At 37.1% G+C, this 18911-nt stretch overlaps 2 protein-coding genes across 13 annotated transcripts in view; both read right to left on the reverse strand.

Moving 5' to 3' along the window:
* Window positions 1–2401: 2401 nt before the first annotated feature.
* Window positions 2402–5704, reverse strand: Bbs10 (Bardet-Biedl syndrome 10). The gene is made up of 2 exons (XM_004650125.2): window positions 5500–5704; window positions 2402–5179 (listed from the first exon to the last, which is right to left on the reverse strand). Exons 1-2 carry the CDS (start codon window positions 5682–5684, stop codon window positions 3232–3234), a joined length of 2133 nt encoding a protein of 710 aa, XP_004650182.1. The 5' UTR covers window positions 5685–5704; the 3' UTR covers window positions 2402–3231.
* Window positions 5705–7273: 1569 nt separating this feature from the next.
* Window positions 7274–18911, reverse strand: part of Osbpl8 (oxysterol binding protein like 8) — a 229757-nt gene continuing 218119 nt past the window's right edge. For all 12 annotated transcript variants that reach the window (XM_045151711.1, XM_045151710.1, XM_045151709.1 and 9 more), the window contains 3 exons: window positions 15444–15549; window positions 13692–13794; window positions 7274–11773 (listed from right to left, as the gene is read on the reverse strand). In XM_045151711.1, coding sequence (XP_045007646.1) covers window positions 11641–11773; window positions 13692–13794; window positions 15444–15549 — 342 coding nt within the window. In that variant the 3' untranslated portion in view covers window positions 7274–11640. The remainder of the gene's footprint in view (window positions 11774–13691; window positions 13795–15443; window positions 15550–18911) is intronic.

Raw genomic sequence — 18911 nt, forward strand, 5'->3', positions numbered from 1 at the left:
AGTTTTTTTTAAAAAAATACTTTATTTATTTAGCTATTTGGGAGAGAGAGAGAGAGAAAGGGGGGGGGAGGGGGGGAATATGGACAGGCCAGGGCTTCCTGCCACTGCAAATGAACTTCAGATGCACATACCACATAGTGCATCTGACCTCATGTGGGCACTGGGGAATCAAACCCAGGGCCATGAGGTTTTGCAAGCAAGTACCTTTAACCACTGAGCCATCTGTACAGCCCATGGCTATTGTTTTGACAATAAAAGTGGCTCGTGCAGATTCAGTGAGAAGAAATAAATGCTATTGAAGAAAATGTGTTCGTGGGAGGTGTATATATCTTAGAAAAAAGACATCAGTTAGAGAGGTAATGTGTATGTCTTTTCCTTCCCACAGTAGAGCAGACTGTATTTTCCAAAGATTGATGCTTCAATATATCCCACCCCACCTGTTCTGTGTGTGTGGCATTGGCACTTTCTCCACTGAACAGTGAAGCCCCAGTTCTCCTCCCTTGGACCTCAACTGACCCGAGTGACTGCGGAGCCAAGAAAAGGCAGTCAAATGTAGGTAAGCTGTTGGCCCCACCCCTGAGAGGTAGTGGAATGATTCAAATATCCTTTGGGGATATTTATCTTGTAGCATTACAAAACAATCTTGATTTCCAATTGTCTCCACACTTTGACTCAATTCTTTTTTTTGGGGGGGGGTGTTCAGAGGTAGGGTCTCACTCTAGCCCAGGCTGACCTGGAATTCACTATGTAGTTTCAGGGTAGCCTTGAACTCTTGGCAATCCTCCCACCTCTCTGCTCGGATTAAAGGCATGTGCCACCACGCAAGGCTCCTGATTCAATTCTTTAACTTTTATTCAGATTTTTACTAGAGTTTTATCTGTTCTTAACCCAGGCCACCTCAAGTCCTTTGTGACAGATGGGATGAATGTAGTTATGTTTAAAAAATGTTCTTCTGGGGCTGGGGAGATGGCTCAGTGGATAAAGAACTTGCCAAACAGTACCTTGAGTTCAGATCCCCAAAGCCCACATAAAGTCACAATAATCTCAGTGAACCCCATGGCAAGAAGTGAGGCAGACAAAGGAATCTTCCAGGAAGCTCATGAGCCAAAAATACAGTGGTGAAAGTGGACTGTCACAAACAAGGAGGAAGCCAAGGATCAACACCTGAAGTTGCCTTCTGACCTCCACACACCCATACACAAACTCACACACCATACATCTCCCTCCCACAAGTGCTTTTTAAAAATTTATTTATTTGAGAGGCAGTGAGAAAGAGGCAGATGAGAAAGGGGGGGGGGAAGGAGAGGGAGAGAAAGAGAGAGGGAGGGAGGGAGGGAGGGAGAATGGGCATGCCACTGCAAACAAACTCCAGATGTATGTTCTACCTTGTGCATATGGCTTTACATGGGCTCTGGGGAATCTAACTCCAGTATTTAGGCTTTGCAGGCAAGCACCTTAACCACTGAGCAATCTCTCCAGCCCTGCACAAGTGCTCTTTTAAGCCAGTAATGTAAACGCTCCATTTTTATTCTGTAAAGATCACTTACACACAAGTTTTACTATCATTACTGAAAACTTTTTTCAATGAAAAATGATTACTTTGTGGAGATCTGTTCTACATAATCTTTTTTTTTTTTTTTTTGAGACAGGATTTCATGCAGCCCAAGATGATCTCAAACTCGGTCCATAATGAAGGCTGGCCTTGAACTCCTGGCCCTCCTGAGTGCCAGGATTACAGGCATGCACTATCACAATGACTGTGTTTTGTGTTCATTTCCAGCTTCTCTCCAAAATAGATCATTAATGTGCATGTAATTATAACCCCATTTTTGAGGACTGTTTGACTGAGTCATTCAATAAACATGCTCAGAATATATTTATGAGTCATTCCATGCAGTATTACACCAGGTGTCAATCATACAAAGACCCACTCAGTTATAGGAGACCTCTAAGCTGTTAAGTCACAACTATTGAATGAGAACCAAGACAAAGCAAGTGGTAGTTTGAATGTATGGCCCCACAGACTCAGACAGTTTTGATTAAGTTTCCTACTTGAAATTCATCAGGCAGATCCCTACTACAGGGTGGTGTGTACTTGGAGCAGATCCTGGAGGCCATCCCAGGATATATTTGGGGATGGATCTTGAGTCCAGCACTACTAGGTGTGTGGAGATCAGTTAAGAGCTCTGATGGTTCGTGCTTGCTGGTGTTGGTGTTGACTGGTGGCTTGGTAATGTCACTCCGTTAAGATCTATGGAAACAAGCCAGCTTCTTCCACCACTGATGGTGTTTCCCTGGATTCTGTAAGCCTAAACCAAATTGCTTCCTCTCATAGTCTACTTCTGATTGGATGTTTGTCCCAGCAATGTGAAGCTGACTGCAACAAAGCACTAGGCAGGTCTGAAGTCTTTGAATGCCTTTAATGACTGACTGGAACAACAAAAACAAAGCAAAGTAGTATGACCTAGCAGGCAAACACTTGGTATAAACAAAACAGTTTGGATGTTACAGAGAAGTACTAAAAGTAGGAAACACAGCTTTATCTATGTACTATTTGCAGTTGTAAGTTTTTAAAATGAAATACAAACATTCATAAATTTACATTAGAAATAACTGCCAAATTACTCATTACTATTAAATTCTGGCTATGCATCAAACACAAGAGAAGCCAGGAACTACAGAGAACATCTGCATAAGATATTCAGAGCCAAGAAGAAATGAAAAGAGCTCCCTATCTTTTTTAGCATCAACTTTTAATCATAGACAAATACATACATAATGCATAGACCTGTCTGGTAATATTCAATGGTGCATGAATGATAAAAATTTACCCAAGTTTTTCAAATGAAACAAACAAATCAAATAGTACAGAAAGGAAAAAAAAATGCTTTCCAAAGAAAACATTAGATTTACTGCTTCATAAATTGTGAATACAGAAAAATATGAGCAGACAGTATTTTGTACATGTTTATAAACAACTAAAATATGACACTGAAAGACCATATTCAAGTTGAATATTACATGAAACTATGAACTACTTACACAAAAGGTAAAGGGGGTATGAATAAAGTGAAAAGGAACTGTAAACACATTTAGCCAGAATTTCTTTTCAAGAGTTAATGTTTATGATTTAGTGCATTTCTGCAAAAGGCTGAATTGACTTGAAAATCAGCAGTTATATGCTGTTTTGTAAGGAGTTGAATTAAGTTTGGTTAATTAAGTCTTATGCTGTTAAAGTTCATCTTCTGAATCTTGATCACAATTCTTCTGAGGCTGTCTCTTCACATGGATTATCAAGTCAATGGTTAGTATTTTTGTCAAGCATGCAAGAACTGACGTAAGTAATTGATACTTACCAGTTACCGATTCCAAACCTGCCTGATGGTTTATCATGAGCTGATTGGTTGACAGTGCCTGTAGAGATCTCAAATACATTTGGGGAAAGCTGTAATTTCCTTTCTTAGGCTTATAAAGGATTTTGGGAATGCCTAAAAGTGCATTAGCTATTAACATACTCACCATACTTTTTTCTGAATGCTGGCTTTTGGCATAATTGAGAAGATAGTAATGTAACAGGATCTCAAAATTACCACCTACTGGCAAAACACAACCTGCTGGTACAGATGAGGAACAGTCTTGTGAAGTGATACATGTAGTATCCATTGACTGGTGTCTCACTGTACACAGACACCTTTTTCCAGCTATTTTTGTGACTTCTAAATTTTCATCAATTTCTAGTCTAGGGTTTTCTCTTGTAGAATTTCCAGTGGAATTAGTCTCAACTAATAATACATGGCCATCAATTACCTCATGTTTTTCAGGAGACAAACACCTCAATGTTTCATCTGTTTGGAGTGTATCTGCTGTTGTCATTTTGGATGTCAAACACGGAATATACGTTCGTAATTGTGCATCTGAAACTGCCAAACTTGAAAGCACTTTTAAATGTATTTGATTTTTTTCCAGCTTATCTCTGTTCTTTACTATTATGTCCTGACACTTACCAGGGTCTGGTAACTGACTACTATTTTCTCTGCTGCTTTTAGGACTTGATGAGTCATACTGGTCCTTGTTTTGCATTATGTAACTCAGACTGAGGTGAGTAAATAACTGCCGAAGCATTTTAAATGCCCCGTGTAAAGCCCTCTCATGTTGCTCAACAATACCTATAACTGGCCCACAAAGAATCACACAGTGTGGTATAAATGCACTTGTGCTCATCAAGCCAAGATGAACATACCTCTTTGATCTAAGAATGAGGGGTTTACAAAATTTCACCAAAGCAGTGCTAGAAATTTCACACAATGAAGAGACCTGTGGTAGGCTGCAGGGAGAGAAGCCAGTGATCCTCTGGATAAGTGACAATTCTTCCGATGATAAACACTCCACTACGGACATGCCACTCAGTCTTGCATGATAAATAACCAGGTCTGGTTGCTTCACACTAGATAGGAGCAATTTTACATCATGACTATGTAAATGTTTCATTATTGCCTTTGTCCTTTCCATAATCCAAAAGTGAGATGACTGAAACTGTGTTTCTGAATTTAGGATAAACTCTGATCTAGAAGTGGAAAAGAGAGGTTGGATGATTTCTCTTACTATCACCATTCTAATGGCACCATCTGCTGGACAATAAACAGAAAAATCTCTGCTAAGCACAAGCCCATCCATTATTCTAGAGTCTGAAACAGGAAGGCCAGTGATACCAATGTTCAACTCCACAAAAGAGTTATCTACTAACTCCAACGCTTCCATCTCACTTTTAGAAGTCATACACTTGAAAAAGTAGTCACACATCAATTGTGTAATAAATTTATAGTTATTTCTTCCAACTCTTCCACAAAAGTATGCTTCTAAGAGTAATTCTAAGGAGCTCCTACATAATGCTCTGTCTTTAGCAGGTGAAGAAAAGATGGACAAAAAGTGTCTACTTAAGTAATGGTCCATGATATAGTCTAATATTTGTGTCTGAAATGTTAGTAGAGCTTGGGCAATAAACTTCCATTGACAACAATTTTTCCAATGCCTTTCATAAGTTTGAATATTTTCAGAAATCGATGAATCCTTTTCTGTGATTGCATCAAGTCCTCTGAGTAAATGGCAAAGAAAAATAATGAATGTTTTAGCACCATCTCCTGTTTTTTTGAGATGACTGGAAACACATGCCACTATCATCCTGTACAGGAAAAGAAGAAAAAAAGAAGCTCAGGTTTTCAGAAGGCAGTCTTTGCACATGAGTACCAAAATGAAACCGTGTTCTCACAGTCTAAGGCTGTTGTTTCTTTAATGTACAGCCTTAAGTATATGTTTTTTTCCTTTTTTAAGTTACTCTTGTTCTAAGATTCTAAGGTTGAGAAAAATGTTCTTAGCAGTAGATAAGGGGTCCAGGGCTGGTTCTCTAAAAAGCTGGCCTCGCTCGAGGTCGTTTCCCTAGGTACACTGCCAGGGGACGCGACAGCAGGCTCAGGCGTTGGGCTAGAGGGCGGAACCAGGTACCTGGCGACCGGATGCTCTAGGTGCAGCGCCTCCAGGAGGCGGCCTCCGTCCCGGCTGAGCAGCACCTCGCCCGTGGGCTTCGTGCACAGAACCTGGCCCCCGTCGGGACCCACGCAGCGGCTCACGATGGCCTCCAGCGCCTCGGCCACCTGCAGGGCCGCCTTCACGGACCCCTGGGCGGCCATAGAACCTACGGACAGGTACCCTCCGCCGAGCACGGGACGCCGGAAGCGGAGCGGCCCACCGGAAGCGGAACGGGCGAGGAGGCGGGCGGAAGCGCGCGGCTCGGCTCGTGGGTGGGCGAGGCGCCTGCCAGTCAGCTCGCTTGGCGGAAGCGCCCCGCGCGCGCCGAGTGGCTGGCGGCGCGCCCTTGCGTTCTCCCCCGTCAGCCTGCGGAGGGGCTTGTGCCGCGGAGGGCCAGGGCAGCGCCCCGACGAAACCTCCGCCCTGGACTCACGCACACTCTGCCCGCGCCCTCGTCAGTTCCTCCTCGCTCCCCCAAAGGACTCCAGGTCGCGGACGGGCGCGGGGGCTGCTGACCACCTCTGGAGTTAGGTTTTAATCTTTTTCCCCGGGCGGGAACTCACCCTTCCAGCGCTTTCGGGTCACAGTGAAACCCCAAACAAGTTGTCTCTTTATTCACATAAAATACGGTTCCATTCACGTATGTATTAAAGATGGTCTTCAAGGAGAGCATAAACTTTGGAAACAAAGTGGCTGCAGTAGGAAACACTTTGTATAGTTCCTAGTAAGAGTCTTAACAGCCAAATATTTTTACTTTACCCACCAAATTTCCGTAGCAGATCACGACTTTAACTCATTATCCTTTTAACTAAAAAAGATATTTTGTAAAACAAAAAAATCCAGATAGCCGAACACCTTTTAGAATCAAAACATGTCAGTATTAGCAGGAAAGTCATTCTGTGTACGTTAAACACGTGTGGGTTCTTTTCCGTACTTATTCCTACACAGGAATGGATTATGGGGAGAGAGCAAGAGTGGGAAGGAAGAGGGGAAGACAAAAACACAGTCAAACTTCTTGGAGGGAACTCATCTGATGTTTACGCCAAAAGGATTAACAAGTGATTTGTGAAGAAATAACTTGAATATGATATGAATAATGCTTGTCTCAATAGCAATGTTCTTCCTGGTTACATTCATCATTGAGGGTTATCTAATAGATTCAAGCAGTGGATTACCCTCAACTTCGCTAAGTATGGTCTGAGTCTGTGTATTGTGTAGACATGGATTCAAACATGGTTTTATTCTTAACACTGACCCTATCATACCTGCAGTGTAGTTTTGAAGTCATTTAACTTCTCTGAGTCACATTTTTTATGTATAAAATCTAGATATTTCCATTTTTACTAAGGTTGTTAAGAAGAGAATGCAATGATGGGCTGGAGGGATGGTTTAGTGGTTAAGGAGTTTGCCTACAAAGCCAAAGGACTCAGGTTTGATTCCCCAGGACCCACGTTAGCCAGCTGCACAGAGGTGCACACACGTCCGGAGTTTGTGTGTAGTGGATGGAGGCCCAGGCACACTCATTCTTTCTCTCCCTCCCTCTTTCTCTTGTCAAATAAATAAATAAATAAATAAATAAATAAATAAATAAATAAATAAATAAAAGAAGAGAATGCAATGAATACAAAGCACAAAGTAAAGCATACATTAGAAATTTTGTTACTTTCAAGCTCTTGCTCATCTTTTGCCTGCACCCCACAAAATAAAATAGGACTAATTTAGTAACAACAACATATTAAAAGTCATTTGATCAGTTTGTTCTTTTTAAAAACTTTATTTAGAATGCCTACTTGTACAAGTTAACATAATGTTACAGATCATTAGAAAAATCCTTTCCTTCTGCAAACATTTATAACAGGTTATGAATAATAGATTAGAAATGTAACATTACAAAACAGTAGCCTATGACTATCTATACATTGACTATGCACCTTAAGAAAAAGAATTCAACAGTGTGTTATACTTACACTGCAGGTAACATACTTTTATTCTGTCATATAAAACCGACCAGTGGTAGTGCTTGGATTTAGAAATGGCCAATAAATGGTATTTAAACTTAGATGTATATTTATCATGCTAAAATTGAAATAAAAAAATCAACTAGAGTTCAGTGGCTCATCATTCAAATGTTTCATGGCATATTTTTAAATGAAAAATTCAACATTGTAACACTAAATTTCATGTGAGAAATGAAGAAGCAAATTTTCTAAATACTTTAGAAAGTATATCCACATTCATTTTGTCATGAGTTGCTTGTGACTCTTAATAAGACACTGGTCCTATTCAATTTTAACAGTCCATCTCCCATTAAAAACTGTTACAAAAATAGTATAATTGTAACAAAAAGTAAATAAAATATGCTAAACTCACACAGTACATAAGAACAAAATGAAACCAAATTACATAATAATGGCAGATTATACATTTTAAAGAACCTCTTTTCACACTTAGTCAAATAAAATAGGTGAAATGTAAACATACTACTTTATGAAGTCTCCCCCACTGGATCAAATGAGAAAATTTATATAAATGCTGATGCTTTATTCCTTTACATTTAATATAAATCAAAATAATCTGCAGTCTCATGTATGGTTTATCAGTAATGCCATCATCTTTGTATGTTAAACACAAAAGCAAACAAAACTATTTTATGCTGACTAGAAATGCTAAACATTGGAAAAAGTTGGAATTCTACACATTTATTTTCTTAAATTTTGATGAAGATATTCTTCAAAAAGTTAAAACTGCCTCCCACAAAATTTTGTGTATATGGCACGAGTTGACACCCAAAACAGTGTGAATTCCATCAAAAAGGCACTGTTTACAATACTCAGAATAATCTGACAAGTTTTACTTCAATGATGTCTGAGTATGAATATTTGAAAGAGATAGACAAACCCTTAAAAAAGTACAGCATTACAGCTAAAATATTATTCAGCTATATAAAAAGAAACAAAGTGACAGAGAAATGACCTTTTTATGACAAATAAGCATAGAAACATTTTCAACATATGATAGTTCTGTAACATAAAAATGACAAGCATATTCTTAAAGGCACAAAAGCATGAACTATTAAATGAAAATTGTATCTTACAAGGCAAGGCCAACTTTTCAATGGAATGCAATTGTCAACTGAGCTGTGACAAAGATTACCACTGTACCTTTATAAGTGATACAAAAAGTACTGATATGAAATACAAATGAAAGATATATTGCTATAACTTATGTAACATTTAAAATGGCCTATTTATTGTCTTTTCCTAGCCAGCAACATCTCACTAAATGGGGGATAACTGAAAATAAATTTCACTTAACATCTTAAAAATGCAAATTTTAATCATTATTAATACTCATAATTTTTCATGTGAGAAAATATAATTTTTGATAAAGAAGACTGGTCATAAACTCATAAATCCTAGAAACCATCATGAAGCTTTCAGACAATTTGGAACTGTAGATGTGACTACATACATTATGAACCCACATATGAAGAAAGATTAATCTCAGGTAAAGAACATTCAAAGACAATTACAAAGTATGGCTAAATACAAAGTTAATTATGTGTTTTAAAGGATTTATATACTAAGCCCAGTATAATTACTGACATAAAATTAAGCCACCAATTCCTGAGTTTTATGTTCAGTTCATAGAAAGAAACTCATACTACTAAAAGTATAGAACTAATTAATTAGATTTATACTTTTAGTGTATAAGAAACAGTCACAAATAACCCTGCTCTTCAGTTTTTGAGTCTTTGGGTAAGAACCTATAACATCTGCCCTAAAACAAAATTTAAAAAATAAATCATGACCTTTCCAGCCTTAGATATTCATACAAACAAAGCATTATTTAGACCAACTGAAAACAACATACAAGTGGATAAAACCTAGACCCTAAAGCAGGTCATCAACAAAAATTTTAAGTTTCCTGGGATTAGTGATGATGTTTAGTGATCAGCCAATCAAGTTATATATAATATAAATTAATAATTTAAATCATACAAAGATCAAGTTGTACAATATTTACAAAATATCACATGTCAATGAATAGGCAGTTGAGCACAATATTGGTAGTAGAATGTGAATACAAAAAAATACATTGACAAATATGAAATATAACCCTAAGCCCCAACTGTTGTAAATACAATAGTGAAACTGGATACAGGTATATCTTATTTATGGTATTAAGTTTAAAAATATTTTCATGTGTACATATGGAATATAGCTCTGTTCTGCCAATACTACACTGGAGATTGCTCTTCATAGAAACCTAAGGGCTTAAGGGTATAAGGATCACTACACCGGTTAGAAAAACACCCTCAGTTTTCAATTTTCATAATGTAGTAAACATCTCTTGGTTCTACATTTGTCATAGAATAGAGAGCTGATTATAACTTTACTCCCATCTCAGCCCCTTCTTAGTCAAAGGCAGATATCATCACAGCAATTATTCTTTCTGATTTACATTTTTAGTTTTATAAACCCTTCTAAAATGTATACTTTCAGGAATCTAAGATATATTTTAGGACATGCTCCTAAATTTTAACTAACTTTTCAAAACCTATTTTTGAGAGCCATGAATTATGCCATAACACAAAATCAAAATATTCAACTGAAAAACAGGTAAAAAATAACCCTGATGAAATAAATTTGAGCTTGAACAAAGGAATCTTAAGAACTGGCTTTCCTGCAGAAAGAAGTTACTAAGAATAGAGCGGATAATGAACAGTTAATCTTCATACCTTGGTACTCTTTAATGCTCAACTTATTGCACATTTTCAAGAAATCAAATTTCAATATCCACATAAAGGCCACCATGTCTTTTTTTTTTTATTGCCTTCTCTTTTTGGCTTTAGAAGTAAAATATTAGTTGTAATTTTACTGTTCTACTCATTTATTGAGCAAAGTAAGGTCTATATGAAAGCTACATTGTTTTTCATTAAAAAAACATGAATTCTCAGCATTCATATGCCCTATACACATCTCTAGAATTTGGCCTATATAATAGACTAGTTGACTTACACTTGATCTTAGCCAAAAGGCTGAGAAGCAACGGACCAGCTGACTTAGTAAGAAAAAAAGAACAGCAATCAACTTGACCATACCATTTTTAGCAGCTGCTTAAGGTGGTATTAAAATGAAAAGAGGGTTGGAGAGATGGCTTAGTTAAGGCGCTTGCATTTGAAGTCTGAGGACCCATGTTCCAGTCTCCAGGTCCCACATACACCAGATGCACAAGGTGATTGAAGGTCACACATGCGCACTAGGTGGCGCTCATGTCTTAAGTTCGATTACATTGGCTGTAGGCCCTGGCATGCCAATTCTTTCTCTCTCTCTCAGGCCCTCTCATTAAAAAGGGGGGGGCAGTCTATTGGGCTGCCTTCAAAAAATAATAATAAAATGAATAGATCCATGTAGCTGCTTACTAATTTTTAATATTGATATACACTTCAGTATATATATACCTGTATCTACAAATATTAAATTAAATTCTAGGGGTTAAAAAGTCTTGTGTAAACTTTTAAAAAATTGCTACATGTCTCTCACAATATATTAAGTTTGACTATTCATAATTTTTCTCTTGGTGTTCTAAGAAGACAATTGATCTTGGTACTTAGGAATTATTTTAACAGTGCAATGTACTGAATTATTTATAGTATGTTTATTATTCCATCATTCTCCCATCTGTAATTCCTTGATTAAAGTTGTGTGCCTCTCTTATGAAGAAAATAGATTACTATTCATATATTTATAAGATTGATAACATTTCTGTTATGAGCAATGGTACTGGTATATTCAGAACATACTGTAGAATACAAAGACTACTGTTATCTAAGAGTTTTTGTGTGCACCTGTGGATCTGTTAGACTCACATGTAGACACATTCTCATAAAAGCTAGAAATGTCCTGGCACTTACACAGCTCACTTTAATAACCAAGTGGGATAGCTTGTTTCAGGTTAAAGAAAAAAGCTATTAAAGGTAGACACCTCTACATTTATCTCCTAGGTTGTTTTTGTCTTTAAATACATGATGCATAAATAAAGATCATACCAATTTGAACAGTGGTCCCAGGCCAAACCTGATCTTTCTAGTTCACTGATTCAATTGTAGAACTTCTACTTAAACATGAAGTTTATTATGACTTGAAGCAAGATCAGAAGGAAAATGATGAAGTAATCTTTCTGTTGCAGAAAATAATCTGTGGCAGGTGTACTTGAAACTAAGTGATTTCGAAGAGCCATAATATTTCTACAAAAATAAGCAACAGAAAATATGATCATTTTTTAGAAATATTAGCACAAAACTCACAAAGTGTTTGATTATATTTATCTAAAGTAACTAGTTCAGTCAATTACTACCCTAACAAGGCCATGAGTACACCATGTAAAGCCTTTATTAGACTTTTAAGTACATGATCAAGTATATTCTTAATGATATGTACCAAACATAAATGTTACAGTCTAATGATGTAGATATATATTTTCTCTTACAAGATTAAAAAACCACTTTTCTCTTTAGTTGGCTCACTAGGCTTCCTTTATTTTTACTTGAAAAACAGGAATGGGGTAAAAATTCCAACTTAGCCAGGAAAATATAATAAAACAGTTTTCCTAATACTCCCAAACTGAAGAATAAGCTAGAGGTTTTCCACATGCTAACACAAAGGAAATGTTAATTTTGTCAAGGAATATTGTTATAAGTGCCTGAAATGCTTTTGGCTAAAAAGAGCTGATGAGGGTTTTAGGCAGATAGTACTTAGCTTCACAATAGAACCCATCTAAAAAGAGTACTATTCCAGTGTGTCAAATAATCAGCATGGAAAGGGGAAAGTATTTAAGACTACAGCTTTTGAGCTACCTCCTCCTAGAGAATTCACCAGTTTGAGTGGAATCAGAAATCAGGATGGAACCTGTTTCCTCAATTCCCTTCTTCAGATTCTTCACTTCACACCTGAATTCAGAGGCATGCTATGTTGCAAGCATTTCAAAAGTAACAGTACGTATCATGGAATTTACATGCAATTAAAATGTACAAAATGTACAAAAGTTATCTTTTTGTCTTCATTTTAATTTTTGTATTTTATTTTTTTGTGGTAGGGTCTTGCTTTAGCCCAGGCTGACTTGGAACTCACTATGTCATCTCAGTCTGGCCTTGAACTCACAGCAAACTACCTAGCTAAGTCTACCAAGTGCTGCAATTAAAGGTGTGAGCCACCATGCCTGGCCCCAAAAGTATCTTAAAGATGTAGTTATGTAAGCAAGAGTTTGAGATTCTGGTCGCAGAAATGTGAAGCTTAAATTTAAAATAAATAGCTAATGAAGAACACACTATTGCTGTTTTTAGACTGTTTTGGACCACTGAGTGCTGAACACATAAAAGCAGGTGGGCTATTTAAAAAACTGATATAGCTGACTACCTGGAATCTTAGAGCTGTGGGTGAGTTTTTCCCTTGGCTGGGCCTAGGGTGGCTTGGCCCAGGACAGCCCAAGTCCAGCTGGGTTGAGCTGAGGAGAGGGCCCTTTTGCCCTTACTCTCCACATGGGTTCTTTATCCCTTCCAACTCCCACATGGTAGGAGCTCACTGAACTTTCTTTTCTTTCCAGTTTTTTCAGGCCCTCCATGTGTGATCTCTAGCCATGTGGGTGCCTTTCTTGGGCTCTGTACTTTCCTCAATAAATATAATATTTTAAGAATAATAATAAACCTGATATAGTATGGGAGATAACCAATCTGAACTCATGCTGGCCTTAGCAATACAGCTGAAGAAACAGTACTCCCTTTCCTCCAGAAACCTCTATTAAATGTTAATAAAACCTCTGTTAAGTTTTAAGTGTTAAACATTAGTTGCTGGATAATGTAGGGAAGAGTTCTGGGACTATGAAAGCACTCAAAGTTCTGAGAGCACTGCTGTGGAAGTGTGTCATTCTTTTAACAAAAGGTGTATCTGACTTAAGACACAAACAAACCCACCCCACCTCTTCCTTTCTCCTCCAGAATTTTAGGGTGGGGGAGTCTTGTAAGTATCAGGCATCAGGTAATAGAGGCCCAGTGCTTTACTTTTAGCTTAGCAATGTTATGAAAATGTAAAGTGCACATATGATTTCCTATGTAACAGGGCTCTTTACTCCTCTGGACTCAGTTGACTAGTTATTGTCAGTAATATTACCTTTTAATTTCTTCCTGCGTTTGTTTTATAGATTCGATGGAACTTTGAATGTCTCCCAATTCTATCCCTTTCTTTCTTCGTGTACTCGGTTTTACAGATTGAGCTGAAAGACATTTAGAATGACACTGTAATCACAAACACAAACTGCAGTTAAATTTAATGACTATTGTCATTTACACATCAGTTTTGTAGCTTACAGCTTAGTAAAATAAAATTAATATTCTACATTTTTAAAGTCTAAAATACATCATAAAAACAAGAGCACTACATAAAGTCATCACAAAGTATTTAACTTGTAGATGGCATCAGTTTTATTTTCTAACTCACTGACAAAGGCATGATTAATCCATTTAAAATATGTGCCAATTTGGGGAATATATTACTCCTTTCTTCCTCTTGCCTATTTGTATAGATCTAAAGAAGTCAGTTCTTTGAGCCCCTTTTAGCTTTTGTGGTGTTGATGTCACATTGCTCCCTGAGTTGAGCCCTCTTATCAGTTTGATACGCTATGGCCCCTGTGCTTTGTTGAGTGGGGCAGGTCTTATCAGAGCCCTCTCAGCCTTTCCTTGCTCTCCACATTTTTTTTTTTTTTAGTTTATTTATTTAAGAGAGAAAAAACGTTGCACACTGCTGCAAATGAACTTCAGATGCATGCAGCATTTTGTGCATCTGGCTTTACATGGGAAATGGGGAATTGAAACTGGAGTGGTTGACTTCACAAGCAAGCACCTTTATCTGCTGAGATACCTCTCCCCTGCCACCTCTCCATTTTGAAAAGGGGATAACAGTAATACCCAAACTTTATATGGTTGTTACAAGGTGTTTAATACTGAAATGCCAGTGACACATAACAGACAGTGGAGTGGTGTGCATGAGGGTCAATGAAATAAAAATAATCTGCATACACAAGGAAGGGTGTGTGTGTGTGTGTGTGTGTGTGTATTATGATGTATGTGACTTGGGGCAGGTTAACCTGTCTTTTTTCTTTAACCATCTATTTTTTTTGTAAAATGTGAATAACAACATTATAATAATCCTTTTAACCACACGCTGCCAGAGGATTGCTGCTTAAAAACCTTTATTTACAGGGTTCCTTGACTAGCAAGTATTTTGCTCCATCCCATGCCTAGATTCCTGTAATCCATTAGAAACTCTTAATACTTCATCAGGGCTCTTTTAAGAACATTCCATCAGAATGAACTGAGTTCTTTTTCCTTGAAACTCTTTATCACTTGTCATCTGAATTTTATAAATGTTTGTTATTTCTCTATAGTTACCTCTGAAAGTAAAAACAGTGTAAACTCACTAGAGACCATGGCTTAAAGCATATCTTAAAAGTTGTTTTTGAAATGTTTAGTTTCCTACAATGTCTAAAATGCTGCTTCAATTCCTTCTTATTGTATATCAATATGGTTTAAGATAGTTTATACATTATCTGAGCTCAAAATATACTTGCCAAATTCATCCTAGGGAGCCATCAATAATTTTTCAGAGGCTAATAAGAGCTGCTAAGTAAAGTGTGGTTCATATTTGCATGATTTTCCTTAATTCTTCAAGACTTTACCCTGTGGGCTGTTCTTCCAGCTTATCCTATAATCTAAACTGGGGTTTATACTCTATTCCTGCCTCCACAAAATTCTTATATTCTGGTGTTAATTTGAAAACCATTTAATATGTCAAATAGTATAGTTATCCTTTAGAAAAGCAACTTGGTCTCTTATCATGCGTGAGCAGTCTAGTAAATACTTTTACCTTCACTTCCAGAGGAGTCTTGGATGTCAGGTTCTGGGGAAGAATAGCCTTTTGCCACTTTTTTCTGTTGCCTTGTTGGTTTATGTTTCATTTTTGGAACACTAACCTGAAAAACAAAAACATGCTATGTGAGTTTGCATTGCAATTCATAATTAAAGAGCACTGTTGTACAACTGTCAAAACTGCTTCAAGGAGCCGGGCATGGTGGCGCACTCCTTTAATCCCAGCACTCGGGCTGCAGAGGTAGGAGGATCGCCGTGAGTTTGAGACCACCCTGAGAATATAGAGTGAATTCCAGGTCAGCCTGGGCTAGAGTGAGACCCTACCTTGAAAACACAAACAAACAGACAAAAACCCTGTTACAAGGCATGATGTTCCAAAATAAAGAATAGCCCAATGAAAATGGAACAAATAATGAAAGTGTGAGGGGACAAGACAGTATGATAGGAAGTAAGACACAAGGCATTACATACATATACAAAATTACTGGAATTAAAAATAATTAAAGGGGCTGGAGAGATGGCCTAGCGGTTAAGCGCTTGCCTGTGAAGCCTAAGGACCCCGGTTTGAGGCTCGGTTCCCCAGGTCCCACGTTAGCCAGATGCACAAGGGGGTGCACGCGTCTGGAGTTTGTTTGCAGAGGCTGGAAGCCCTGGCGCGCCCATTCTCTCTCTCTCCCTCTATCTGTCTTTCTCTCTGTCACTCTCAAATAAATAAATAAATAAAATTAAAAAAAAATAATTAAAGCAAAATGTGTCACAGCAATCTTATTTCACTGAAAAAAGATGGAAAAGTCACTTGAATAAAAAATGAAAATTCAAAAAATGATCTTATTTGAATTAGGAACAAACATTAAGAAGTAAAATCCTGATACAATGAGTATTTCCCTTTTATTTCTTACCCCTAATCCAATTGTTCACCCAAAATAGGTAATTGCTAGTCTGTATAACTTTCCAAAAACACTTCAAAGCATACATAAATATGTTCATCCCAACTTCTGTAACTGTTCCAGATGGTATTTCCAATACAGTATTAAACAGCAGTCCTTTAAAATTGTTCCCAATGTTACAAAGATTCCCAGTGGAATATGTTGGGTTTTTAATAAAATTTACTTACTCGCTTTCAGTAATGCTTGGGTAACAGGCATTCTATAATGCCTAAATGTGATACACTTTTAATAATACCCGGGTGATATATTCTTACAATGCCTGAGTAATACAGAAAGCATCTTATGATAAGTGGAAATGATATGAATATTTTGCAGCATACTTAAACTTATTCAAAACATTTATATTCAGGTACAAGATTCAGAGTACATAGGATTAATTTTTTGTACAAAATTAAGCTTTTAAGTAATAATTAATGTTTGTAACTTTTGTCATTACTCCTAGTTTAAAAACGTAAATGTAAGAAACTAGAATCAGAAAGGTAAGGCAGTTTACATGCTTGGAGATATGAGAAATCAGTGATCACAGGTCTTTAGTTCTGTATCTAAGTGTTCACAAGTCTAAAAAAAATTATCCCTAATTAATTGTTCTTTGACATAATTTTGTAAAATCTTATTCATGTACTTAAAATCGATTTTTTAACAATATATAGTACAATAAAAAATGCAGTTTCTAGATTCAGCTTAAGCTCTTTAAATGCTGGAGACTTCAAAATGATGAGTCAGCTAATTAGTTATATAAAGATTGACTGTGATCAATACAGTCTATTTTTAGGAGGAAATACAGATGTTCTATATGCCTCCACCATGCTAATTAGTTAGTGTTCCTTTGAACACAACTTTTTTTTTGCATTTTTAGAATTCAATTTTTTAAGTTTTTTGTTTTTTTTTTAACTCTTTTTAGAGAGAGGGAGGGGGAGAGAATTGGTGTGCCAGGGCCTCAGTCACAACAATTAAACTCCAGATGCTTCCACCACCTAGTGGGCCTTGTGCTTGCCTCACCTTTGTACATCTGGCTAATGTGGGATCTGGAGAGTCAAACATGGGTCCTTAGGCTTTGCAGGCAAGTGTCTTAATTGTTAAGCCACCTCTCCAGACATGTTTCTCTTTTGCATTTTTTAAATTGTCACAGAATACATAGGCTGAATTTTTTCATTTTAACAAATGTGTATAATTCAATGGCATTAGTTATTTCACAATAACCATCAGTACTATTTCCAAAACTTTTAATCATCCTTGAGACTGCAACTCCTCTTTTTCTGCAGCTTTTGGTCCTTCTAGTCCTTGCTTGCCTCTAATTTTATTTGTCTCTGTAAATTTGTATATTTGAAAAACCACATGGCATTTGTTCTTTTGAGTTGGTCTTATTCTATTTACCCAAGCTTCATTATTTTTATGCATAAATACTGTTCCCTTGTTGGCAGTATACTGTTTATCCATCTATCTGTTAGCTGATCCTTAGATTGTTTCTACCTTATAGCAATTGAAGTAACCTTGTGATGAGGATTACTATACCAGTTCCTTTTTTCAATTTGAAAACAAAAAAAAAATAAAACAAAAATATGCAGTTCCATTTTTCAATTGTTTTGGAGTGGAACTGTTGGGCCATGTGATAATTCTATGGTAAAGACTATGAGGTACTGCTGACCTGTTTTCCACTGTGACCACAGCATTTGCATACCCACCAGCAATGTGCAAAAATTAGAAATTCTCCACAGCTTCACCAACACTTACTTTCTGTTTTCAAAACTTTTTTTTTTTTTTTTTTTGCCTCTGAAGTGTTAAGTAATAGCTAACTGTGGTTTTAATTGACAATGCCTTGACTAACATTAAACATCATTTTATGTGTGTGCATTGGCTATCTGTGTGTCTTCTTGGGAGAAATGTCTAATTCTTTTGCCCATTTTATTTAAAATTTTTAAAAAAAATATTTTATTTTTATTTATTTATTAGCAATGGGAGAGGAGAGGGAGAGGAGAGGGAGAGAGGAAAGGGAGGGAGGGAGAGAATGGGCATGTCAGGGCCTCCAGACACTGCAAACGAACTCCAGATGCAAGTGCCACCACTTGCAAGGGCATCTGGCTTATGTGGAACCTGGAGAATCGAACGGGAGTCCTTAGGCTCTGCAGGCATGCGCCTTAACCACTAATCCATCTCTCTAGGCCATTTATTTTTTAAAATTTATTTATTAGAGACAGAAAAAGGGAAGGGGGAGAGGGGGAGCGAGAGAAAGAGTGAGAGAGAGAAAAAGAGAATATGGGCACACCAAGGCCTACTAACGAACACTAGATGCATGCACCACTTTGTGCATCTGTCTTTTAGCCATTTTAAAGTGGTCATCTTGAGTTCTTTATCTACTTTGGATTGTAAACCTTCACTAGATAAATTGTTAGCAAGTATTTTCCCTCATTCTGTAGGCTGTCTGTTTGCTTTCTTAAAATGTCCTTTGACATATAATAACAATTTTGAAGTATAATATAGCTTTGTTGATGCTATTATTGTTAAGTACACACAGCATCAAC

This window comes from Jaculus jaculus, chromosome 6 (assembly GCF_020740685.1).
Source record: "Jaculus jaculus isolate mJacJac1 chromosome 6, mJacJac1.mat.Y.cur, whole genome shotgun sequence".
Classification (NCBI taxonomy): Eukaryota; Metazoa; Chordata; class Mammalia; order Rodentia; family Dipodidae; genus Jaculus; species Jaculus jaculus.